Source organism: Leptodactylus fuscus, chromosome 5, assembly GCF_031893055.1.
Source record: "Leptodactylus fuscus isolate aLepFus1 chromosome 5, aLepFus1.hap2, whole genome shotgun sequence".
Taxonomy (NCBI): Eukaryota; Metazoa; Chordata; class Amphibia; order Anura; family Leptodactylidae; genus Leptodactylus; species Leptodactylus fuscus.
This window is the reverse complement of record NC_134269.1, coordinates 728,665-755,564: the sequence shown is the minus strand read 5'-3', so window position 1 is coordinate 755,564 and position 26,900 is coordinate 728,665. Positions and strand designations below refer to the sequence as shown.

The 26,900-nt window shown below is 46.8% G+C and overlaps 2 protein-coding genes across 2 annotated transcripts in view; both read right to left on the bottom strand.

The window, feature by feature from the left end:
• LOC142204640 (alpha-N-acetylneuraminide alpha-2,8-sialyltransferase-like) overlaps positions 1-7,353 on the bottom strand; it is a 45,681-nt gene extending 38,328 nt beyond the window's left edge. The window contains exon 1 of the mRNA XM_075275947.1: positions 7,292-7,353. Coding sequence (XP_075132048.1) covers positions 7,292-7,353 — 62 coding nt within the window. The remainder of the gene's footprint in view (positions 1-7,291) is intronic.
• The window catches only part of LOC142202309 (alpha-N-acetylneuraminide alpha-2,8-sialyltransferase-like), a 287,552-nt gene extending 261,394 nt beyond the window's left edge, over positions 1-26,158 (bottom strand). Inside the window, exon 1 of the mRNA XM_075272374.1 lies at positions 25,982-26,158. Within this exon, the coding sequence (XP_075128475.1) occupies positions 25,982-26,079 (98 nt within the window). The 5' untranslated portion in view covers positions 26,080-26,158. The remainder of the gene's footprint in view (positions 1-25,981) is intronic.
• Positions 26,159-26,900: the final 742 nt, after the last annotated feature.

Sequence of the window (26,900 nt, the reverse complement as noted above, 5' to 3'; positions counted from 1 at the left end):
GAAGTAGCAGCTGTGCAGACACCACAAGTCCCAGGAGACAAGTCATTGCAGCAGGACTATGGACTCTTACCTGAAGGTACTGGGGGAGTAACATATTTGGGGTTACAGGTTGTGGACTCTGTTGTGCAGGACTCTGCTGCCGCTGACTGTAGTGGTAATATGGACTCTGCTATGCAGGACTCTGCTGCCGCTGACTATAATACTAATATGGACTCTGCTGTGCAGGACTCTGCTGTCGCTGACTATAATACTAATGTGGACTCTGCTGTGCAGGACTCTGCTGCCGCTGATTGTCTGACTAATGTGCCTGATATTATGGATATTCCTGTATGTGATAACGGCCCAGCAGGGGAAGGTGTTTCTGGGGGGGATCCTTCACTATCTATGGCGTCAGACCCCTCTGCAGTCCAGTCTCTGGAGTCTGGTGATATTGCAGACATAGAGGTTGATGGTGGGGCGGACACAGGACAGTCCAGTGTGCAGGACTTTCCCCCTCTGGATACTCGCACAGTAGCAGAACCACATGGTACAGGTGCTCAGCAGCCCACACAGCGCCCACAAACACGCCAAGATGGCGGATCCGGCCGTACCTCCTCAGGGAATGCCTGGAGCCGCGGTGCTCCATCTTTTGCATCAAACTCCAGTTATACAGGCCAGGCTTTCAGGAGGAGGAATGTAGTCAGGTTTAGGCACGGAGGTGCCAAGGAGGATCTGCCGGATAGGAGGTTTGTGGTCCGAGAGCTCCTATGTACCCAGATGGGCTTTGTGCCGACTGATATCCTGGCCGTCATAAACCTTCCTGACCGCCAGGGGTATGATGTTAGTTTTAAGCTGATGTCTGATCTGGACCGGTTCTGGGCCAATCTCACCAGGTTGAGAGATACGGAAGGTTGGGATAAGTTCAGTTTCATCCCCATCTCTAGGCCAGATACAGCCTCTGTCACAATTGTATTTTGGAATGAAGCCGTTCCCCCTCAGGATATTGTCATCTGGCTCAGGAGGCATTGTGACCTCATGTCCGATCTTAGTAAGAACAGGGATGAAGACGGGGTCTGGACCGGTGGGTGGAGGGTCCTGGTGAAGTTGCGTCAGCAGAACAACATAACCCAACATCTGCCCAATTCGTTCTTTATAGGCCGAGAAAAAGGGATCTGCTTCTATGCGGGTCAGCCTCGCCGGTGCTTCAAGTGTGGGAAGGCCGGCCATGTGGCCAGTGTATGCTCCATGGTAAAGTGTAGCCTATGTAATGAAATGGGCCACGTGAGTGCCACATGCCAAAGCATTAGGTGTAACCTGTGCGGTCGGATCGGTCACCCCCACAGAGATTGTCCTGATGCCTGGCATAACATCTGTAAGGATAGCCCTGATGAGGACTTGCTGGCAGCGGCTGATGACATACAGGAGGAGGAGGAGGCGCTATTGTCAGGGTCAGTAGTCACGGAGGCGGAGCCTCAACCACATACAGGTGATACCACCCAAGATCAGGCCGAGTCAGGTCCCATTGAGACGACCATGGAGGTTGTCGAGCAGGTTGTACAACCCTCAGTGGTCGTCTCTTCTCCTGCCCGATCATCCAACAATAATAAAAGGAGGAAGAAGGATAAAGCCAGCCGTAAGCCTGAGGGTGAGTGGACCACGGTAGAAAAGCCCACAAAGATGAGAGTAAGTAGTGCAGGCGAGGTCACTGCAACGGGGAATAGATTTAGTGTCCTATCAGAGTCAGACGGAGAAGCAGAACTAGACAGAGAACTCTCACGAATGATGGCGGAGTATGAGGATGAACCAGAGGGCGATCCTCCCAATAAGAGGAGACCCCACCGAGATGAGGGGCAGTCCGAATCAGACATGGAAACAGCTGGTCACCAGGACACCTCTGACTCTGATCTATGACAATGGGGCCCATCTCTCTGTTTCTCATATTCCTAGTTGTTCTGATGGCAGGTTTCTATCTTAAAGTTATCTCTAGTAATGTGAATAGCATCCGAGCAAGGAGGACAAGACACGCAGTGTATGAACATCTGAGATATCTTGATGCCGATGTCTATTTCTTACAAGAAACCCGTTTAAATACTTTAGGACTAATACGAGAAGCAGAGAGAGAATGGGAATCTGGCCCGTCCTTCTGGTCTCTGGCTGTGGAACCTTATGCCGGGGTTTCTATACTGTTTAACACCCCTGATGTCACCATACACAGATTCACTGAGGTTCTGATGGGGAGGTGCCTGGTTTTAGAAGTTACCATCCGAGGCAGAAGGCTCCGACTCATTAATATCTATGGTCCACCGCAGTCGGTGATGGAAAGGGCACGTCTGTTTGATGAAGTCAAGCAGTACTTGTTTACATCTGTTCCGGTAGTCATGGCAGGGGACTTCAATGCCACCATGTCATCCAGTGACAGACCTACTGGTAGGCCTCTCACCAGGGACTGCAAGGTCTTAAGCAGAATTATTTCACAGGCTGGTCTGTCTGATGTGTTTACTGAGGGTGGTAGGAAACCAAAATTCACTTACTCCTGCGCTGGTAGATGCAGTCGGATAGACTTAGCTCTGGTCAGTCCCGCTGAGCATGTTAGTGAGAAAAGTGAAAAGACAGTCCCTTATTCTGACCATCTGGCTTTGTATTTTTGCTTGGGCTCCACAAAACGCCCTGATATTGGGAGAGGCCTATGGAAGCTCAATTCCAGCCTCTTGGACGATGACTGTGTCCGGAGTTGTGTCCACTCTCTATTTCAGAACCAGCTTGAGAGAGTGGTGTTTTATGATAACATGGCAGACTGGTGGGAGGATGTCAAGGAGGAGATCAGATCCCTCTTAAGGAGACTGTCAGTTAAGAAGGGGAAGAGTAAGTATAGCCAGTATCTCAGGCTGCGGAAAGAATTAGAGTCACTCTATTCGGCGGGCGGGGATAACCAACAGAAGATTGACCGGCTGAAATCTGAGATCAGTCAGTATCAGTACCGCAGGTATACATCCCTGGTTCTTGAACGGGATTATGGGTCCTTGGGGGCTCCGGATCCTTTTGAGAATTGCAGGGAGCGGGTGGCAAATAAATCGGTCACAGGTCTCACTGACTCCCAGGGTGTGTTACAGGAGTCTCGGGAGGGTATCCTGGGGGTGGTGAGAACTTACTATGCTGACTTGTTTCAGAAGAAGGTTTTGGATAGAGAGAAGGTGGCTCAATTCTTGGAGGCAACTCCAGGTCCTGATACTAATGATTTGGACTTTTCTCCTTTGACAGCGGAGTTAACAGTGGAGGAGGTGAAAGAGGCCATAGATAAGTTACATCTGAAGAAGGCACCAGGTCCAGATGGGATTACAGCTGAGTTCTATAAGAAATTCCGAGACCTCTTGGCACCAATTCTCGTGGATGTATACAAAACTAGTCTAGAAAACCACCTGATGCCTCCATCCATGAGAGTGTCCTCCCTGATCCTGCTGTCTAAAGGTAAAGAGCCTAGTGACATCAAGAACTGGAGGCCGATTGCCCTCTTGAATGTCGATAGGAAGATTCTTGCAAAAATTCTGTTCTCTAGATTAGTTTGTTTGTCCCCGGCACTGTTGGCAGGCTCTCAGTTTGGCACAGTTAAAGGGCGGAACATCTCTGGAGCAGTTATCTCGATAAGGGAGATGTTTGAGAGATGTAAAGCTCTGAGGTGTGGGAGATATGTTGTGAGTCTTGACCAGGCTAAGGCCTTTGACAGAGTAGACCATGAGTATCTATGGGCGACTTTGACAAAGTACGGTATTCCGGGACAATTTGTGGATTGGCTGAGAACTTTGTACCGTGAGGCGGAGAGCTTTCCTCTGATTAATGGTTGGCAGGGTGATGCTTTCAGGGTTGAGGCAGGGGTGAGACAAGGTTGCCCACTGAGTCCATTACTGTATGTGTTTGCCATAGACCCGTTTCTTAGGTCACTGCAGGAGTGTGATTTTCAGGGGGCGCCGGTCCCCCACTGCTTGCCCCTGAGAGTTGTTGCCTACGCGGATGATGTGACTGTGGTGATATCTGAGCCTCGTGAGGTGGAGATGTTGTCTGCAGCCATCAGAAGTTACTCAGAGGCCTCCGGGTCTCTTGTCAACCTTGAGAAGAGTCAAGCTCTCTGGACGGGTCATACTGGTCCTACATTTGATCTGCCGCAGTTTGCCCAGGCCTCCTCCTATATTAAGATCCTTGGGGTGAAATTCGGGAGGGATGATAATTGCAGACTAAATTGGGAAGAAAAGTTGGAATCCGGAAATGCAAAGGTTCAGCGATGGAAGAACTGGAGGCTGACCTATAGAGAAAGGGTTAAAATGTTGAAGACTTACCTGGTCCCTGTCTTCTTGTACGTCTCTGTTGTCTTTCCTTTGCCAGAATCTTTCTCCGCTAGGCTCTTTAGCCTGTTCTTCCAACTTTTGTGGGGGAACAGGTTGAACCCAGTAAAAAGAGGGATAACCTACCTACAGAGGAGAGAGGGTGGGCTGGATATGTTAAATCCAAGGGTGTTTTTTGACTCCATGTTTCTAAAAGTAAATTTTGGTTGCCTGGACTCAGATAACAGCTCCCTGTGGGTAAATAGTATCAGGGACTGGATATTGCCTTTTGCAGAATCCTGGGTGCGAGGCGGCAGCCTTAAGAGGGGTCGATCGACTCGTGACTACCTCCCCCAGTATCTGGACTATGGCATAAGGTGCCTAAAAAAATGGGGTATTGAAAAGACCTATCTGGTGAGTAAGACCAGGAGAGATCTATACACCAGGGTATGTAAGACCTTCTATTGTCTCCAGCCGGCATTGAGGGACTGTACATCTATAACCCTGCAGGATAGTCTGAGGCTCCTCACTGGTCTGAGGCTCCCTGCAAAGTTCTTTGACATTGCCTGGCTATCTCTGCATGGGAAACTTTTCGTAAGAGGCAACTTAAAACATCTCAGTGTGACAGATCGGGCATGTCCATTAGGTTGTCAGCAGGAGGAGACCATGGCACATTTTATATCAGAGTGCGGGGGAGGGCGAAAGATCTGGCAGGAAATATCCCGGAGGCTGAAAATTCCCCGATTACAATCACTCAAATACCCCGAAATCATATATGGCATCCCAACTAATATAGGTGACATTAACCGGGAGACCCTGTATATTATTATTACTGTCATCAAATATTATCACTGGCATACGAGGACCCAGGTGTCCCTACACAGAGAGCCCTTCCGTCATATGACCGCTGTCACATATATCATGTCTGAACTGAGGTGGATAAAGTCTCTGGAGGTCAGAAAAAAGTCTGATAATGTAAAATTGTGGAGAAATGTATATATCGATTGCTGAATACTCTGATAACACTGCAAATAAGTCTGTTCATTTATTTATGGATTTATTTATTTTTTCCCCCTCTTTATTCTGCCAGCAATGGACTCTTAAGTTAAAGTGATTCTCATTTTTGTTATCTGACAGACATGTCTGATTTATGTTATATTATTATTATTATTATTAATTAGTTATTAATTCTGCTGGAATGTAATGTATTTTTGTTTTGTTTTTACTAATAAAAATTACCTCCTATGTACAAGAATATAACTACTATAATACTTCCTCCTATGTACAAGAATATAACTACTATAATACTACCTCCTATATACAAGAATATAACTACTATAATACTACCTCCTATGTACAAGAATATAACTACTATAGTACTACCCCTATGTACAAGAATATAACTACTATAATACTACCTCCTATGTACAAGAATATAAATACTATAATACTACCTCCTATGTGCAAGAATATAACTACTATAATACTACTCCTATGTACAAGAATATAACTACTATAATACTTCCTCCTATGTACAAGAATATAACTACTATTATACTACTCCTATGTACAAGAATATAACTACTATAATACTACTCCTATGTACAAGAATATAACTACTATAATAATGCTCCTATGTACAAGAATATAACTACTATAATACTACTCCTATGTACAAGAATATAACTACTATAATACTACTCCTATGTACAAGAATATAACTACTATAATACTACTCCTATGTACAAGAATATAACTACTATAATAATGCTCCTATGTACAAGAATATAACTACTATAATACTACCTCCTATGTACAAGAATATAACTACTATAATACTGCTCCTATGTACAAGAATATAACTACTATAATACTGCTCCTATGTACAAGAATATAACTACTATAATACTACCTCCTATGTACAAGAATATAACTACTATAATACTTCCTCCTATGTACAAGAATATAACTACTATAATACTTCCTCCTATGTACAAGAATATAACTACTATAATACTACCTCCTATGTACAAGAATATAACTACTATAATACTGCTCCTATGTACAAGAATATAACTACTATAATGCTACTCCTATGTACAAGAATATAACTACTATAATACTTCCTCCTATGTACAAGAATATAACTACTATAATGCTACTCCTATGTACAAGAATATAACTACTATAATACTACCTCCTATGTACAAGAATATAACTACTATAATACTACTCCTATGTACAAGAATATAACTACTATAATACTACTCCTATGTACAAGAATATAACTACTATAATACTGCTCCTATATACAAGAATATAACTACTATAATACTACTCCTATGTACAAGAATATAACTACTATAATACTGCTCCTATATACAAGAATATAACTACTATAATACTACTCCTATGTACAAGAATATAACTACTATAATACTGCTCCTATATACAAGAATATAACTACTATAATGCTACTCCTATGTACAAGAATATAACTACTATAATACTACTCCTATGTACAAGAATATAACTACTATAATGCTACTCCTATGTACAAGAATATAACTACTATAATACTGCTCCTATGTACAAGAATATAACTACTATAATGCTACTCCTATATACAAGAATATAACTACTATAATACTGCTCCTATGTACAAGAATATAACTACTATAATACTGCTCCTATGTACAAGAATATAACTACTATAATACTGCTCCTATGTACAAGAATATAACTACTATAATACTGCTCCTATGTACAAGAATATAACTACTATAATACTGCTCCTATGTACTAGAATATAACTACTATAATACTGCTCCTATGTACTATAATACTACTCTTAGTAATACTTTCGTCTAATTCTGTATTGTAAGGAGTTGTTGTGTCTTGAAGGCTCCTTCTCTCCAGTTGTAGGTGTCTTATAGTTGTGTACATCGGTGTTCGGTATAATACAGTGAGCACAGGACATGCAGAGCGCAGGCACTTACTGTCTCAGGTCTCGCGCTGTATAATTCGCCTTCCACGGACATCCCTGCAGAGTGTCAGTCATCGCAAAAATATGTGGATTGTCCCATCTAGAGACGGAAACATATGATACGAGATCTGTGTCAGTGAATATCTTGTGACTTACATGTCATATATAAGGCAGATGTTTTTTCTTCTCTTACAGATGAAGTACATGGAGGTTACTATGGCGGATTTATACACATGAAGGCTGATCACCGGCCCACAAGTTACTGCTCTGGTCAGTCGGAGGTGTCTTCAGGCTCCTTACTGCTCCTTTGGTCTCCTTATGGCTTCTTCCTTAGGACACTGGAGTGAAAGTCATTTATACTCAGATCCTAGGAGGGGTGTCCTTATATAGGAGGGGGGGTCCTTATATAGGAGGGAGGTCCTTGTATAGGAGGGGGGGGGGGTCCTTATATAGGAGGGGGTCCAGGGGGTCCTTGTATAGGAGGGGACTCCCCCACCAGGGTAAGCTCCTTTAAGGGCCTCTCATAGTTTAATGTCCCTCTTATTGCCCCCCCCCCCACACACACACACACACAGTTTATTGCCCCCTTAGTGTCTCCATAGTTCACTCTCTCCATAAGTTCCCTCTAACACAAAATAAACCCCTAAGGGACTCTAGATAATTCTGTGCCCCCCTCACTGCCCCTACATAGGTTACTGCCCCCTCTTAATTTCCCCTCACAATTTAATTCCCCCTAAAGTCCTCCTACATGGTGTAATGGCCCCCAAGTGCCCCAGTACAGTTATATGGCATCCCTTACAGCGCCCGCACAGGTTATTGCCCCCGGGGCGCCCCCACACAGTTTCATGACCCCTTCAGTCAGACGGGGAGATCAGAGAAGCTGTTGGCAGAGCCCGGAGGTGAGGACAGGACACCCAGGAGAGGTGAGAAAGGGGAGGACCAGTAAGTGTTTTATTTTGTCCGCACCTTTCGTGGGTATCGAAAAGGACCCAACAGTATAATAATCGCACTCCCAAAACATGTGGGCAAACCTCATATATGTGTGCAATGGAACTTGTAAGGTATGGACATCTCTAACTCAGTAGATACCGACAATTACTGCACATTCACACCCCACATATAATACCGCACATATAATTCCCCTCATGTACTAAAGCACATATAATACTGCACATATAATCCCCCTCATGTACTACTGCACATATAACACTGCACATATAATACCCCACATATACTGTATAATACCACACATATAATACTGCACATATAGCACTGCCTATATAATACCGCACATATAATTCCCCTCATGTACTACTGCACATATAATACCGCACATATAATTCCCCTCATGTACTACTGCACATATAACACTGCACATATAACACTGCACATATAATACCACACATATAATACCGCATATACAATACCGTACATATAATACTGCACATATAATACTGCACATATAATACTGCACATAATACCGCACATATAATACCCCACATATACTGTATAATACCACACATATAATACTGCACATATAACACTGCACATATAACACTGCACATATAATACCACACATATAATACCGCATATACAATACCGTACATATAATACTGCACATATAATACTGCACATATAATACTGCACATATAATACCCCACATATACTGTATAATACCACACATATAATACTGCACATATAACACTGCCCATATAATACCGCACATATAATCCCCCTCATGTACTAATGCACATATAATACTGCACATATAATACCAATATATAATATCCCACATATAATATTGCATATATAACACTGCACATATAATACCCCTCATATAATACTGCACATTAGAGATGAGTGAACAGTGTTCTATCGAACTCATGTTCGATCGGATATTAGGCTGTTCGGCATGTTCGAATCGAATCGAACACCGCGTGGTAAAGTGCGCCATTACTCGATTCCCCTCCCACCTTCCCTGGTGCCTTTTTTGCTCCAATAACAGCGCAGGGTAGGTGGGACAGGAACTACGACACCGGTGACGTTGAAAAAAGTAGGCAAAACCCATTGGCTGCCGAAAACATGTGACCTCTAATTTAAAAGAACAGCGACGCCCAGGTTCGCGTCATTCTGAGCTTGCAATTCACCGAGGACGGAGGTTTCCGTCCAGCTAGCTAGGGCTTAGATTCTGGGTAGGCAGGGACAGGCTAGGATAGGAAGGAGAAGACAACCAACAGCTCTTGTAAGAGCTAAATTCCAGGGAGAAGCTTGTCAGTGTAACGTGGCACTGACGGGCTCAATCGCCGCAACCCAGCTTTCCCAGGAACCTGAATGGAATACACTGACAGTGTATTCCCGTATACCCGATATATACCCCCGATACCCGTTCCAACGGTGTGCCCCCCCACCTTCACCCCAGAAATACCCTGCAAGTCCCCTAGCAATAGGATTGGGGCTATATACACCCACTATTTTTGCTACTGGTATATAGTGCCATTGTCTGACTGGGAATTCAAAGAATATATTGGGCTTACATATAACTTCAATTCCAGGGAGAAGCTTGTCAGTGTAACGTGGCACTGACGGGCTCAATCGCCGCAACCCAGCTTTCCCAGGATCCTGAATGGAACACACTGACAGTGTATTCCCGTATACCCCATATATACACCCCAAATCCCCGTTCCAACGGTGTGCCCCCCCACCTTCACCTCAGAAATACCCTGCAAGTCCCCTAGCAATAGAATTGGGGCTATATACACCCACAATTTTTGCTACTGGTATATAGTGCCATTGTCTGACTGGGAATTCAAAGAATATATTGGGGTTACGTGCACCCACAATTTTTGCTACTGCTATACAGTTCCATTGTCTGACTGGGAATTCAAAGAATATATGGGGGTTATGTGCACCCACAATTTTTAATACTGGTATACAGTGCCATTGTCTGACTGGGAATTCAAAGAATATATGGGGGTTATGTGCACCCACAATTTTTAATACTGGTATACAGTGCCATTGTCTGACTGGGAATTCAAAGAATATATTGGGGTTACGTGCACCCACAATTTTTGCTACTGGTATACAGTGCCATTGTCTCACTGGGAATTCCACAAATAATTTGGGGATTCATTCACCCTACATCTCAGGCTCTTGCCATATTCACCCAGGTTGTCAGTGCTGCACCAGCTCGTTCCCAGACAGCTCGGCCCGAAAAACACATTACCTATATAGAGGATTTGGACAATGAAGACAACATGTTCTAAATCTAATGTCTGCACCTTCTCCAGAATTAAAATAAAGGCAGCGTTTAACTTTCAAATAGCACTGCACAAAGGAAGATCTTATCAGCTTGTCTCATGACATGCTACTGAAAAGTTTCATTTGTGTATCTTAATGTAAATATAGTTGTATAAGCTTTTTGGGTTTTAGGCACTGCCAAGTTATTTATTACCACCCGCTCCCTTATAATGATGATGACGCCAAAGTCACTGTGGGTGTTCAGAGCTCACAGCTTTGGTTGACATTTGTCTTGCTCTCTGTCGGTACCAGCTGTCTTTTTGGATACCGTAAAGTTATGTTGACTTTATTAACAGCTATAGAAGCTTTAGCCAGGTTGTGACGGTGTGTAACCCTAACAACACTAAGTGGGATACACATTAATAGTCAGTCTATGTACGCTAAACGTATCACTGAAGTAATTTTTTTTCCCTCTCCCCTAATATAAGAAAGGAACAGACATTAGACCTAGACCGGGGTTCGAGGCTTGAAAAAATCCAGTATTATTTGTTCTTCATGATGTGAAATATGTGTTGAAAAGCAACCCAAGATGAAGTCAGCCATGTGTGCCAGTGTGTTACTTGGCATGCCTTTGCTGGCCCCAACTGTAAGGGTCACTCTCCATTTCCTCCATTTTCCACTCCCCTTCACACCATTTGTGGTGAAGCAATGGGATGCACTGAAGTGCACCCTCTAGCCTCGTGTGGGATAGGGACATCAGATGCCACTCCAACCCCCTCGTCTTCCTCCGCCAGCCAACGGTGCGAAGATGAGAGGAGTGTGCTCTGAATGTTTTCTGCCTAGCAGAGGCTAGTTCTCACTTACGAAAATGGCCCCACTTTGACCTGTATATCAGGCACAATGGTGTAGGTTTCAAAGAAACATGGCACCAACAAGTTGGAAAACGTGGGCCATGCGTGGACCGTGTTTGAGTCTGGCAAGCTCCAGATCTGCTATCAGGTTCCAGCCATTATCACAGGCGCAAAAATGCCAGGCCCCAGGTGTAGCAGGGAAAAAAAAATGCCATCTCAGCCAGGATGGCATCCCTGACCTTGGAGGCACTGTGCTGTCTGTCCCCCAAGCTGATCAGTTTCAGCACGGCCTGCTGACATCTCCCCATGCCAGTGTTACAGTGTTTTCCGCTAGTAGCTGGGGTGGAGGTTGCAGCTTCGTAGGGTTTCAGTCTACTCCTGCCATGAATTTTGGCCTGGGAGAGGAGATAGGCCACCCCAGTTTGCACCCGGGGAACAGACTCCACCACATTCACCCTGCCTGTCATTAAAGATAAGCACTGCAGCATCCCTGACCACAGGCGCTTGTCCATGTGTCGGTGGTCAAGTGGACCTTGCAGCAAAGCGCAGAGCTCTGGGCCCGACTGATGTTATGGGACACATGCAGGCGCAAGGCAGAGACAGCACACCAAGAGAAGTAGTAACGGCTAGGCCCAGCATAGGGAGGTGCCCCAGCTGCCATCTGCTGACGGAAGGCCTGGGTCTCCAGAAGCATAAACAAACACCAACATCTCCAGGGCCAGCAGTTTATCGATGAGGCTGTTACAGGCTTGGGCATGGGGGTGGGTTGTATTGTACTTCTGCCTGCAATGAAAAGCTTGGGAAATGTGGAGTGGCTGGGAAGAGGCGCATGATGGTGCAGGCCAAAAGGGCGCATGAGGGTGAACTCCCCAATGTGTCAGAGATAGGTGTGTAGGTGTCCTTGCATCATATACTTGCACCATATTTGGCTTTGGAAGTTAATTTTGTGCCAAAAAGTGGTTAAGACAGCGATCCCTCAGCTACTCCCGTTACACTGTCTAGTGAAATTACCATCTTTGGAAGTGGACCACCATTTCTAAGATCCCAAAGGAAGCAGGCAAGAGATGTGCAGTTCAGAAAAAAAGATGAGAAAATAAGTTTAGGCTGTAGAGCACAGAGGGATCGGAGAGGACAGAGCTGGTGTCGGCCAGGTATTCCCACAACATGCGCCTATACTTGTCCCTCCTGGTGACACTAGGCCCCTGAGTGGCAGTAATTTGTCCAGGGGGGCCATTAACGTGTTCCAGACCTAGGAATAAGTCTTCCAACAGGGTAGAGTTTTGCATGCCTTTGCTTCTACCCACTGTTTTTGCTGCTTAGCTTCCCTCCACATCTACTCTGCTTTCACCCCTAAACATCACCCCAGTTTATGCCTTTGCTTCTACCCAGGTTTTTTGTTGATTTAGCTTCCCTCTACATCTACACTGCTTTAGCCCCTAGACATCACCCCTGTCCATGTGGGGTCGGTGGCCTCGTCATCCACCAACTCCTCTTCCAATTGCGCACTGCCCCCTTACTGCAAACCGCACATGACCACAGCTTGCCTTGATGGCAACTGTGTCTCATGATCCCCACTTAGGTCCAGACAAGTCGGTGGCGGGTCCAAAACCCCAAAATTGGAAGGAAATGGCAGATGCTGCAGTATTTCTAACACCTGTTCCTGGTGCTCGGGCCTGGTCTGTGTTGTACCCTGCACCCTGCTTAACGCAGCTGCCATATCCGAAGTTGTGCTGAGCGCATGCTAATGTTTCGTGTCCAGTGCAATGGATGGGATGGGATTTCACATAAGTCTGCCACCCATGGCCACTCATGGTTGAGCAACTGAGGGAGTTGACTTTGACGAACCCGAGGGTTTTGGAGTTGGAACTACATCAAAGGTCTGTGCTGCTCACACACTCTGCTCAACACATGATATGTTTAGTGCCAGCAGTGTGGAGACGTCGCACAACAGCCGTTGTTCCAGCAGGTGCAGGCGTTGTAGGAGTGCATAGAGGCTAGCAGCGGCAACTATACACTTTAAAAACTATCCGCACAAGCGCCACACTTTCACCAGTAGCTCAGGAACATTGGGGTACCTTTTTCAAAAGATTAGCAGCAATGAGTTAAAAACGTGGCCCAGGCATGGAATATGTTGCAGGCTGCCAAGCTACAGAGCCAATCCCAGGTTACGGCCATTATCACACATGACAACATGCCTGGGCCCAGGTGCAGTGGCAAAAACCACATTGCCGTCTCATCGAGGATGGCATGACTCACTTTGTAGGCAGTGTGCTGTCTGGCCCCCAAGCTGATGAGCTTCAGCACGGCCCGCTGACGTCTCCCCACACCAGTGTTGCAGCGTTTCCAGCTCGTAGCTGGGGTCAATTTAACAGCGGAGGAGGGTGGTGTTTCAGCCCTCCTCCCAGGAATGTTGTGTGGGGAGACAAGTCAGGCCACCACATTTTGCGACCCGGTCCACGCCTCAACTACATTCAACCACTGTGCCCAAATTGAAAGTTAGCGTCCCTGTCCGCATGCACTTGTCCATTCGTAACTGGTCACATGGAACTTTAGGGCTAAGCGCTGAATTTAGGGACCGCCTCATGTTTGGGGGAAAGTGCTGGTGTGGACGGCACAGTGCGGTGGCGCAGTAGACACTCTGCCCAAAAAGGGCAGAGTGTCCCCCAGCCGGGATTCCAACATCTCCTGGGCCAGATTTCTTGAGATGAGGCCATTGAAGCCTTGGGCATGTGGGTGGGTTGCGCTGTACTTTAGCATGAAATGAAAGGCTTGGGAGATGGGGAGTTGCTGGGAAGAGGCGCATGATGGCGCGGGCAAAAGGAGAAATGGCAGGAAAAGGTGAGGATAAGGGTGAACTCCCCAAAGTGTCAGAGGCAGATGTGGAGGTGTCCTGGCTCCTGGTCTGGACTGCAGCGCCAGCCCTGTCAACAGTGGAAGAGGCAGTGGCCGCCAGGCCAAACGACGATTATCCTGCGCTTGCTCTCACCCACTGAGCCCAGGGCTTGCCTTCCAAATGATGGCACCCGCAAGAGGTGGTGAGATTCCTCTCCGCAGATCTCCAAACCATCTTGGACTTGCAAATTGCACTAAATTTGTCATGTAACTGACATGTATATGATGAGTCTATCCATTGTCTGTTCATTTTGGTGAAAGTCAGCCTGTCAGCTGACAGACAGCTGTGCTTGTCAGTGATGATGTCACCGGCTGCTTGTACCCCCAGTTTTTTATGCTTAGCTTGCCTCCACATCCACACTGCTTTTGCCCCTACACATCACCCCTATCCATGCCTGTGCCTCTAGCCATAAGTCTGCCACCCATGGAAACTCATGGTGCAGAAAGTGAGGGAGCTGACTCTGAGGAACCCTTGGGTTTTGTAGCTGGTACTCCATCAAAGGTCTCTGCTGCTCACACACCCTGCTGAACATACGGTATCTAGGGTTAGAGCGTGTGGTGACCTCGCACAACAGTAGGTGCTTCAGGCAGATGTAGGCCTTGCTGGAGTGTATTGCGGCTAGCTCCAGGTACTGTAGACTTGGGAAAGTGGGTGTCCAAGTGCCGCACTTTCACCCTTAGCTCAGCTAATTTGGGGTATGTTTTTAAAAATCATTGCACCACTACATTGAACATGTGGGCCAGGCATGGAACGTGTTGGAGGCTGGCAAGCTCCAGAGCCCTCCAACAAGCTAAAAAACCTGGCCCCAGGGGCAGCGGGGATAAACAAATTGCCATCTCATCCAGGATGGCATCCCTGACCTCAGAGGCAGTGTGCTGTCCGTCTCCCAAGCTGATGAGCTTCAGCCCAGCCTGCTGACGTCTCCCCACACCAGTGTTGCAGCGTTTTCAGCTCGTAGCTGGGGTCAATCTAACAGCGGAGGAGGAGGAGGGTGGTGTTTCAGCCCTCCTCCCAGGAATGTTTTGTGGGGAAACAAGTCAGGAAAAGTCTTGAAACGGGAGAGTTTTGCATCTTTGCCCTTGCTGCCTATGGACATCCCTTTGCCTCTAGCCACCATTTTCCCTGCTTTGCTTGCCTCCACATCCACACTGCTTTTGCCCCTAGACATCACCCCAGTCCATGCCTTAGCTTGTACCCCCAGTTTTTCCTGCTTAGCTTGCCTCCACATCCACACTGCTTTTGCCCCTAGACATCACCCCAGTCCATGCCTTAGCTTGTACCCCCAGTTTTTCCTGCTTAGCTTGCCTCCACATCCACACTGCTTTTGCCCCTAGACATCACCCCAGTCCATGCCTTAGCTTGTACCCCCAGTTTTTCCTGCTTAGCTTGCCTCCACATCCACACTGCTTTTGCCCCTAGACATCACCCCAGTCCATGCCTTAGCTTGTACCCCCAGTTTTTCCTGCTTAGCTTGCCTCCACATCCACACTGCTTTTGCCCCTAGACATCACCCCAGTTCATGCCTTAGCTTGTACCCCCAGTTTTTCCTGCTTAGCTTGCCTCCACATCCACACTGCTTTTGCCCCTAGACATCATCCCTATCCATGCCTCTTCCCCTAGCCATAACTCTGCCACCCCTGGAAACTCATGGTGCAGAAACTTTGGTTGCTGACTTTGAGGAACCCTTGGGTTTTGTAGATGGAACTCCATCAAAGGTCTGTGCAGCTCACACACCCTGCTCAAGATATGGTATTGTAGGGTTTCAGCGTGTGTGAATGATGGACAACAGCCTGTGTTTGGACAGATGTAGGCCTTGCTAGAGTGTTTTTAGGCTAGCAGCGACTCCTGTGCACTTGCAAAAGTGGGCGCACAAGCGCCGCATTTTCAACAGTAGCTTCGGTACATTTGGGTATGTTTTTAAAAAACTTTGCACCACTAGGTTAGACGTGGGCCAAACATGGAACGTGTTGGAGGCTGGCAAGCTCCAGAGCCGCTACCAGGTTCCAGCCATTATCACAGGCGTAAAAATGCCAGGCCCCAGGTGTAGCAGGGAAAAAAAAATGCCATCTCAGCCAGGATGGCATCCCTGACCTCGGAGGCACTGTGCTGTCTGTCCCCCAAGCTGATGAGCTTCAGCACCGCCTGCTGACGTCTCCCCACACCAGTGTTTTAGCGTTTGCCGCTAGTAGCTGTGGTGGAGGTTGCAGCGTCGTAGGGTTTCAGTCTACTCCTGCCATGAATTTTGGCCTGGGAGAGGAGATAGGCCACCCCAGTTTGCACCCGGGGAACAGACTCCACCACATTCACCCTGCCTGTCATTAAAGATAAGCACTGCAGCATCCCTGACCACAGGCGCTTGTCCAAGTGTCGGTGGTCAAGTGGACCTTGCAGCAAAGCGCGGAACTAAGGGCCCACCTGATGTTGAGTGACACGTGCTGGTGAAAGGCGGGGACGCCACACCGGGAGAAGTTGAGACGGCTAGGGACGGCATAGTGAGGTGCCACAGTTGCCATCAGGTCCGGGAAGGCGGGAGTTTCAACAAGCCGGAACGCCAACCTCTCCTGGGCCAGCAGTTTAGCGATGTTGGCGTTCTAGGCTTGCGTGGGTGGGTGGTTAGCAGTGTATTTCTGCCGGCGCTCCAATGTCTGAGAGATGGTGGGTTGTTGTAAAGAAGCGCCTGATGGTGCCTTTGATGGTGCAGGAGAAGGAGATAAGACAGAAACAGGGGAGGATGAGGGAGAAGTCAACAAAGTGGCGGAGGCAGATGAAGTGATGTCCTGGCTCGTCCTCTGGAGTGCATCGCCAGCACTGTGAGCAGAGGCAGTGGCATGAACGGCGGGCGACGTTTGTCCTGCCGTTGCTGCCTGCCACTGATTCCATTGCTTGGATTCCAAATGACGGTGCATTGAAGTGGTGGACAGGTTGCTCTTCTCAGGGCCCCTACTCGATTTCGAGAGGCAAATTGTGTAGACGACACTATATCTGTCCTCGGCGCATTCCTTGAAAAAACTCTACACCTTCAAGAAACGTGCCCTCGATGGGGGAGTTTTTCTGGGCTGGGTACAAAAGGGAACATCTTCGGACATTCCGGGTCTGGCCTGGCTTCGGCAAAGCAGCTGACCTCTGCCTCTGGATATGTCTCTGCCTCTAGCTACCCTTTTTGGTGCTGCACCTGCCTCAACATCCACACTACTTTCCCAGCTTGACATCTGCCTTGTCCAGGTGGGGTCGGTGTCCTCGTCGTCCACCACCTCCTCTTCCAACTCCTGTCTCGCCTCCTCCTCCTGCACAATGCGCATGTCAACTGGCTGCCCTGACAGCAACTGCGTCTCATCGTCGTCGATGAGGGTGGGTTGCTGGTCATCCGCCACCAAATCGACCGGAGATGGAATGGAGGAGACTCTAGTGTTTGAGCATCTGGACACAGATACTCGTCTGTTAGGTCCGTGGAATCGCGAAATGGAGGGGCAGGTTGCGGTACAGTCAAAGGAAGGGAGAACAGCTCTGGGGAGCAGGGACAGTTGGGGTTATTGTTCTGGGAAGATTGGGAATTTTGGGTGGAAGGAGGACAAGACTGTTGGGTAAGAGGAGGTAGAGGCTGACTGGCTGGTGGACAATGTGCTTTAAGCGTTATCCGACAGCCATTGCAAGACCTGTTCCTGGTTCTCGGGCCTACTAAGGTTTGTACCATTCAGCCTAGTTAATGTGGAACTTTTGTGCAAAGCGCAGAACTTAGGGCCCGCCTGATGTTAAGGGACGCACGCTGGTACAAGGCTCAACTCACCCTAAGTGCCAAAAACACTGCTGGTGCAAGGCTCTACTCATGCCAAGGGCCTCAATCTCTGCTGGTAGCTCAGCTTAAGGTCCTGTAACTTTGTTTGGAAGGGCTCATGTTAAGGGCTAGAAAAGTGAATTTTGGAAGGTCTTACCACATCACACACACACACACACACACACACACACTCAAAATGACAGTTAAGGGTGAGGGCTTTTGGAATTCCCATTGCCTATTCCATTTGTGGTTGTCATGGGGAACGTGATTTAAAGGGGTGGTTGTTACTGTTTGTTGAGCTTAAATTGGGGTTTGTGTCCATCCATTTGGGGAGTAAAGAAGGTTTCCAGGTATTTTCCCACTTTGATAGAGGTTTTTTTGAATGTGTAAAGTGTGTAGTTGTTAGGCTGTGATGTTGGGGTAATACTGGGTCTTTGGTGTGTTAGATGCCCCCAGACATGCTTCCCCTGCTGTCCCAGTGTCATTCCAGAGGTGTTGGCATCATTTCCTGGGGTGTCATAGTGGACTTGGTGACCCTCCAGACACGGATTTGGGTTTCCCCCTTAACGAGTATCTGTTCCCCATAGACTATAATGGGGTTTGAAACCCGTTCGAACACACGAACATTGAGCGGCTGTTCGAATCGAATTTCGAACCTCGAACATTTTAGTGTTCGCTCATCTCTACTGCACATATAATACCCCACATATACTGTATAATACCACACATATAATACTGCACATTTAATACTGCACATATAATTCCCCTCATGTACTACTGCACATATAACACTGCACATATAATACCACACATATAATACCGCATATACAATACCGTACATATAATACTGCACATATAACACTGCCCATATAATACCGCACATATAATTCCCCTCATGTACTAATGCACATATAATACTGCACATATAATACCAATATATAATATCCCACATATAATATTGCATATATAACACTGCACATATAATACCCCTCATATAATACTGCACATATAATACCCCACATATAATACCACACATTTAATACTGCACATATAATACTGCACATATAATACCCCACATATAACACCACACATATAACACCACACATATAATACTGCACATATAATACTGCACATATAATACTGCATATATAATACCCCACATATAATACCGCATATATAATTCCCTTCATGTACTACTGCACATATAACACTGCACATATAATACCCAACCTATAATACTGCACATATAACACTGCACATATAATACTACACATATAACACTGCACATATAATACCCAACCTATAATACTGCACATATAACACTGCACATATAATACTACACATATAACACTGCACATATAATACCCAACCTATAATACTGCACATATAATACCGCACATATAATACCCCACATATAATACTGCACATATAATACCCCACAGATAATACTGCATATATAATACCGCACATATAATTTCCCTCATGTACTACTGCACATATAATACTGCACATATAACACTGCACATATAATACTACACATATAACATTTCACATATAATACCCAACCTATAATACTGCACATATAATACCCAACATATAATATTGCACATACACTCACCGGCCACTTTATTAGGTACACCTGTCCAACTGCTCGTTAACACTTAATTTCTAATCAGCCAATCACATGGCGGCAACTCAGTGCATTTCGGCATGTAGACATGGTCAAGACAATCTCCTGCAGTTCAAACCGAGCATCAGTATGGGGGGGAAGAAAGGTGATTTGAGTGCCTTTGAACGTGGCATGGTTGTTGGTGCCAGAAGGGCTGGTCTGAGTATTTCAGAAACTGCTGATCTACTGGGATTTTCACGCACAACCATCTCTAGGGTTTACAGAGAATGGTCCGAAAAAGAAAAAACATCCAGTGAGCGGCAGTTCTGTGGGGGGCGGAAATGCGTTGTTGATGCCAGAGGTCAGAGGAGAATGGCCAGACTGGTTCCAGCTGATAGAAAGGCAACAGTGACTCAAATAGCCACCCGTTACACCCAAGGTAGCCAGAAGAGCATCTCTGAACGCCGCACAGTACGTCCAACTTTGAGGCTACAGATGGGCTACAGCAGCAGAAGACCACACCGGGTGCCACTCCTTTCAGCTAAGAACAGGAAACTGAGGCTACAATTTGCACAAGCTCATCGAAATTGGACAATTGAAGATTGGAAAAACGTTGCCTGGTCTGATGAGTCTCGATTTCTGCTGCGACATTCGGATGGTAGGGTCAGAATTTGGCGTCAACAACATGAAAGCATGGATCCATCCTGCCTTGTATCGGTAACGGTTCAGGCTGGTGGTGGTGGTGTCATGGTGTGGGGAATATTTTCTTGGCACTCTTTGGGCCTCTTGGTACCAATTGAGCATCGTTGCAACGCCAAAGCCTACCTGAGTATTGTTGCTGACCATGTCCATCCCTTTATGACCACAATGTACCCAACATCTGATGGCTACTTTCAGCAGGATAATGCAATGCCATGTCATAAAGCTGGAATCATCTCAGACTGGTTTCTTGAACATGACAATGAGTTCACTGTACTCCAATGGCCTCCACAGTCACCAGATCTCAATCCAATAGAGGAGCATCTTTGGGATGTGGTGGAACGGGAGATTCGCATCATGGATGTGCAGCCGACAAATCTGCGGCTGCAACTGTGTGATGCCATCATGTCAATATGGACCAAAATCTCTGAGGAATGCTTCCAGCACCTTGTTGTATCTATGCCACGAAGAATTGAGGCAGTTCTGAAGGCAAAAGGGGGTCCAACCCGTTACTAGCATGGTGTAAAGTGGCCGGTGAGTGTATAATACCGCACATATAATACTGCACATATAATACTGTACATATAATACTGCACATATAATACTGCACATATAATACCGCACATATAATACTGCACATATAATACCGCACATATAATACTGCACATGTACCATCTGTCATCTGCTCAGGATTCAGAGATCTAGAGACTAAATCTAGAGTTTAAGCACTGGACTAAATATGGAGAACCTCTCCCTATCCCTCTCCCTCTCCCTACTCCTATCCCTCTCCCTCTCCCTTTCCCTCTCCCTCTTCCTATCCCTCTCCTTATCCCTATCCCTCTCCTTATTCCTATCCCTCTCCCTCTCCCTCTGCCTCTCCCTCTCCCTATCCCTCTCCCTCTCCCTCTCCCTCTGCCTCTTCCTATCCCTCTCCCTATCCCTCTCCCTATCCCTCTCCCTATCCCTCTCCCTCTCCCTCTGCCTCTCCCTATCCCTCTCCCTCTCCCTCCCCCCTCTCCCTCCCCCTCTCCCTCTCCCTCCCCCTCTCCCTCTCCCTCCCCCTCTCCCTCCCCCTCTCCCTATCCCTCCCCCTCTCCCTCTCCCTCCCCCTCTCCCTCCCCCTCTCCCTATCCCTCTCCCTCTGCCTCTCTCTCTCCCTATGCCTCTCCCAATCCCTCTCCCTATCCCTCCCCCTCTCCCTATCCCTCTCCCTATCCCTCTCCCTCTGCCTCTCTCTCTCCCTATGCCTCTCCCTATCCCTATCCCTCTCCCAATCCCTCTCCCTATCCCTCCCCCTCTCCCTATCCCTCTCCCTATCCCTCTCCCTCTCCCTATCCATCTCCCTATCCCTCTCCCTGTCCCTCTCCCTATCCCTATCCCTCTCCCTATCCCTCTCCCTATCCCTCCCCCTCTCCCTCTCCCTATCTCTCTCCCTATCTCTCTCCCTCTCCATCTCCCTCTCCCTATCCCTCTTCCTCTCCCTATTCCTATCCCTCTCCCTATCCCTCTCCCTCTCCCTATTCCTATCCCTCTCCCTCTCCCTATTCCTATCCCTCTCCCTATCCCTCTCCCTATCCCTATCCCTCTCCCTATCCCTCTCCCTCTCCCAGGCTGCCCCCAATGTTATCACAATAACAGATCCCCCTCCCCCATTTTCTGACTACTGCAGATTGTAGCCGTCTGCGTTGCTTCATCCCCGGATTTCTGCTCCGGACTGATCTGAGTCTTCAGTTTTACTCACTTGTTCTTTCTGGAGCTTAATATGAGGGATCTCAGGTCCAGACATTTGTCTTCCGGAAGCTTCTTGTGCGCTCGCCTGGACCTTTACAGAAGAAGCAGAGAGGGGCTTCAGGCTGTGAGTCTGTGACTGAGATTTGAGCTAATGTTATATATAAGGGGGGTCTCTAACTCGGGGTATAAGAGAGGGGCTGGTGGGGGCAGATAGTGAGGAGACCAGGGCCACAGGGTGGGCCGGGGTGGTGAGGGGGCTAAAGAGTCAGCCATTACACTAGTGACACATGGACAATGTCATCACTAGGGCTCTGATGTGTGGGTGGGTGGGACGGGGGGAGATGGTAAGGGAGCGACCCCGATACAAACCTCACTCCTGGCTCTAAGGGAGCGACCCCGATACAAACCTCACCCCTGGCTCTAAGGGAGCGACCCCGATACAAACCTCACCCCTGGCTCTAAGGGAGCGACCCCAATACAAACCTCACTCCTGGCTCTAAGGGAGCGACCCCGATACAAACCTCACCCCTGGCTCTAAGGGAGCGACCCCAATACAAACCTCACCCCTGGCTCTAAGGGAGCGACCCCGATACAAACCTCACTCCTGCTGCGCCATTAGAGCTGGGACTCAGGTTTGTATCGGGTACAATATTTCATTTGCAAGCTATGAGTAAGGGACCAAGGTTCATCTCCTGAAACATGTAAGCTAATCTGTTTTTTGTTACACGTCTGGATCCATGTTCATGTATGCAGTGGTGTAACTAGGAATAGCAGGGCCTCGTGGCGAACTTTTGACATGCCCCCCCCCCCCCTCCCAACCTCCTAAAAGGTTCTGGAGGTGTCTTCTCAGTTACCGTACTGCCTTAAATTTGGGTCTCATTCAGATCATCCATACAAGAACTGATCCTGCCGAAAACGATGTGAAAACTGCTGAATGAATTTCCCTCTTTGTTCAATGGACTTGGAAACCTGAAGGACTTTCTAGTCCGTCTTCATGTGGATGGAAATGTTCTCCCACCGGCGCATTCCATTTCACCTGAGAAAAAAAGGTGGAAAAGGAACTTCAGTCTTTAGAAGACGATGATATTGATGAAACTGTCACGGGCCCCGCTCCAGGGGTCTCTCCAATTGTGGTGGCTCCAAAACCCAAGAATCCTGACCAGGTGAGACTTTGTGTTGACATGCGCCTGATGCCATAAGAAGTGTAATCTGACATCTCCCCAATGCTTCCAATTACACTGATGATATTCTGGTTTTTGGGAAAGCCCAAGCTGAGCACAGTCGTGGGTTACATGATGTCTTTCAATGCTTAGCATCTCGCTCTAAACAAAGAGAAGTGGGAACTCAACAAAACTTTGTTGGAATTTTAGGGTCACATTATTTCAGCCTGATCCAAAGAAGGTCCATGCAATAAAAATGGCCTCTGCTCCTCAGAATGTCGTTGAAGTTCGCTCTTTTCTTGGAATGTCCAGTTACTGTGCAAGATATAGCCAGGATGTTTCCACCATTAGCTCAGCACTGAGGGACCTCACCAAACAAGGCTGTGACCTCAGATGGACTACAGAGTGTCAAAGCTCGTTTGATGCCATTAAAAATGAACTCTGTTCAACAACAACCAAGGCTTACTGATCCTACTCTACATACTGAATTGATTGTGGATGCAAGTCCGGTGGGGCTGGGAGCCATTCTGATGCAACACCTACCCAACAATCCGGACCCCTCTATCCTGGTATATGCCAGAAGAGCATTAACAAATACTCTCAACCTGAAAAAGCGAGCCTGCCAGTGGTCTGGGGCTGTGAGTACGTCCATCTTCTTCTCTATGGAGCTCCTTTCACCATCAAGCGCTCCTCACCATATTTGGAAACCCAAGAGCCAAGATGGTGGGGTCTGCGCCTTCAAGATTACACTTACAAAATTGTTCATTGGCCTGCAAAATACAGTAATCCAGCTGACTACATTTCTAGACATCCCTCAGAAGAAGACCAAGGTATGCAGCACGCAACTGAACGGTACATCAACTTTGTGGCAAGTCATCAGGCACTTACAGCTGATCAATTTGTGACAGCAACAGCAAGTGACAAGACACTCGGTGCTTTAGTGCACATTATCCAGAATGGGAAATGGCATGAAATTCAGAGAACCAAATTTCCAGATCTTGGAATCGACCTTAAGGAGCTAAAGTCATTCTCCAGTGTCACCGAGGAGCACCTCATTCTCAGAGGTACCAAATTGGTGGTTCCAAAGGTCTTGCGTAACAAAGTCATACAGATTGCTCATGAAGGTCATCTGGGAATTGTAGGTACTAAAAAACTTCTTCGAGAAAAGGGTGTGGTTCCCAAATATGGATCATATGGTGGAATACATGATAAAGCATTGCAATACATGCCAGGTAATCACATCCTGAGCCCTTCCAAATGTCTCCTCTACCAACGGCCGTGTGGGAGGAAGTAGCAGTGGATGTCTATGGTCCACTACCTAATGGGCAATACATCCTGGTGACTATTCATGAATATTCAAGATATCCTGCAATTGCATTTATCTCATCCACCTCAACATCCAGGGTCATACCTGAGTTGGATAACATTTTCTCAGCCTATGGTATTCCACAAATAGTCAAGACAGACAATGGACCTCCATTTAATGGACAGACATTTGTACAATTTTCTGAATATCTTGGGTTCACTCACAGGAAGATAACACCTTGTTGGCCGCAAGCAAATGGAAAGATTTATGTGCACCTTGGGCAAGAGAGTCAAGGCAGCCACTCTGGAGCATATACCACTAAATCAGGCCTTGTACAAGTTTCTGCACAACTTCAGAAGTACACCACATCTAATGCTGCTCCAGCTCAGCTCCTGTTTGGCCGGACTCCTCGCGTATGTATTCCAGATGTGGTATCACACGCCCTACCAACTGAGTCTAGTATTAGACCAACCGACTTACACAACAAGAACAACATGAAACATTATGCTGATAAGAGACGTCGTGCATGGCCTCTGCTATTGAGTTGGGGGATAAAGTGGTTGTTCCTCAAAAACAAAACAATAAGACAACTCCAGTGCAGGATCCAGCAGTGATGTAATGGCCAAGAAAGGAAGCATGGTCACCACTGCGCGAGATGGACACTCCATAACCAGGAACGCCTCACACTTCAAAGTATTACCAAGTAACGACTTGGATGAACTCTCTGTGACTTGATGGTGCGGCTGTTGATAGTGGTGGTTGTCAACAAGACGTAGCCAGCTCATCAGTAAGCAGTGATCCTGGCTCTTCTAGATGGTATCCCACCAGAGAACGAAGAGCCTCTAGTAGTGAAGTGATTGAGGGTAACATCCCAGGTGGTCTAGGGAATGATTGGGGGTCTAAGGTAGCAAAGGGATTCATGATAATATTCCTGCTGGTGTAGCAAAGGGAATAGATTAGTGGTAACAGCCCAGGCGGTCTAAGGTAATAAAGCAATTCATGAGAACATCCCGGGTGGTCTATGGTATAGAAGGACATAATGGTATAAGCCCTGCTAGTCCAGAGTAGAGATTAGGGGTAACATTCTAGAAGCTCCGGGGTAGAAACAGAATTCATATCAAACTCTGTAATGGTCTAAAGTAGCAAAGAGATTCTTGTCGGTCAAAGGTAGTAAAGAAATCAATGATAATGGCCCTGGTGGTCCAGGGAAGAGAAGGGATCAATGCTAGCACCCCTGGTGGTGTAAGGTGGTAAAGTGATTCATGATAAAGAATAAAGGGTTTGATGGTGACATCCCAGGAGATCTATGCTAGAGAAGGGATTAATAATAATATTCCTGGTGGTCTGGAGTAGTGAGAGAAATAACTATAAGATCCCTGGTGGTCTAGGGTAGAGAAGGAATTAATGATCCCTCCCCCTATTGTTCCTCCATATTACTGACTTACCCATGACTGTTCCTCACTCGGTGCTGTAGGTTCTGGTAGAAGATGAAGCAGGTCAGTAACAGGACCGGTATGAGGACGAGGTGCCGGCAACGCGTCATGTGGTCAGCTCTGTCTATCCAGCTACTGCTCAGGTGAGAACAAGATGTAGTGTGAACAGAGACAACGCAGAGCAGTGAGATAACTATAGAAGGTGTGACACAACTATACACCATGTCACCTTATCAGGGAGGAGGCCGTGCTCAGCAACCTTTGTCACTTAGAGTTGTCCATATACACAAGCTGCGATGTCCTGTGTGCACTGACCCTTATACAGTGTTGGCCAAAATTATAGCCCCCTGCAGTCCTGTCAGATAATCCTCGCTGTCCCCCAGATAATGATTACAAGCACAAACTCTTTGGTAATATCTTCAATATCTGCAATGGTATATAATCTGCTATTGAACCCACCTCTGCTTTGCTGTCTGAATTCTCCCTTCGATCATCTGCTGTAATATTCAATGGTATATAATCCTGTATTTCACCTCTGCATGATTACTGAACTATATCCTAGCATTTCATCCAGGCTGTATATTTTTTGCACTTCCATGTCTTCTTATCTGCACTAGTGTCAGTCTTTTGATCTTCACTGATTTTATTGGTGTTTCTGGCCAAGTGTTTATTTGGATCCACACTGCCAGTCTCCTCATGTGTCACAGTTTGTAGATTAATTAGTTAACGACTTAAATTAGTGTTAGTCTGAAGCTGTGCTTTCCTATATAAGTAGATATAGCTTATGGGGTGCATCTCATATGCGGGGGCATCTCATCTGCAGCATGCATCTTAACCAAAGTGCATCTTAACCGAAGTGCAGATTAACCAAAGTGCACTTATACATGGCAGATTAACCAAAGTGCACTTATACATGACAGATTAACCAAAG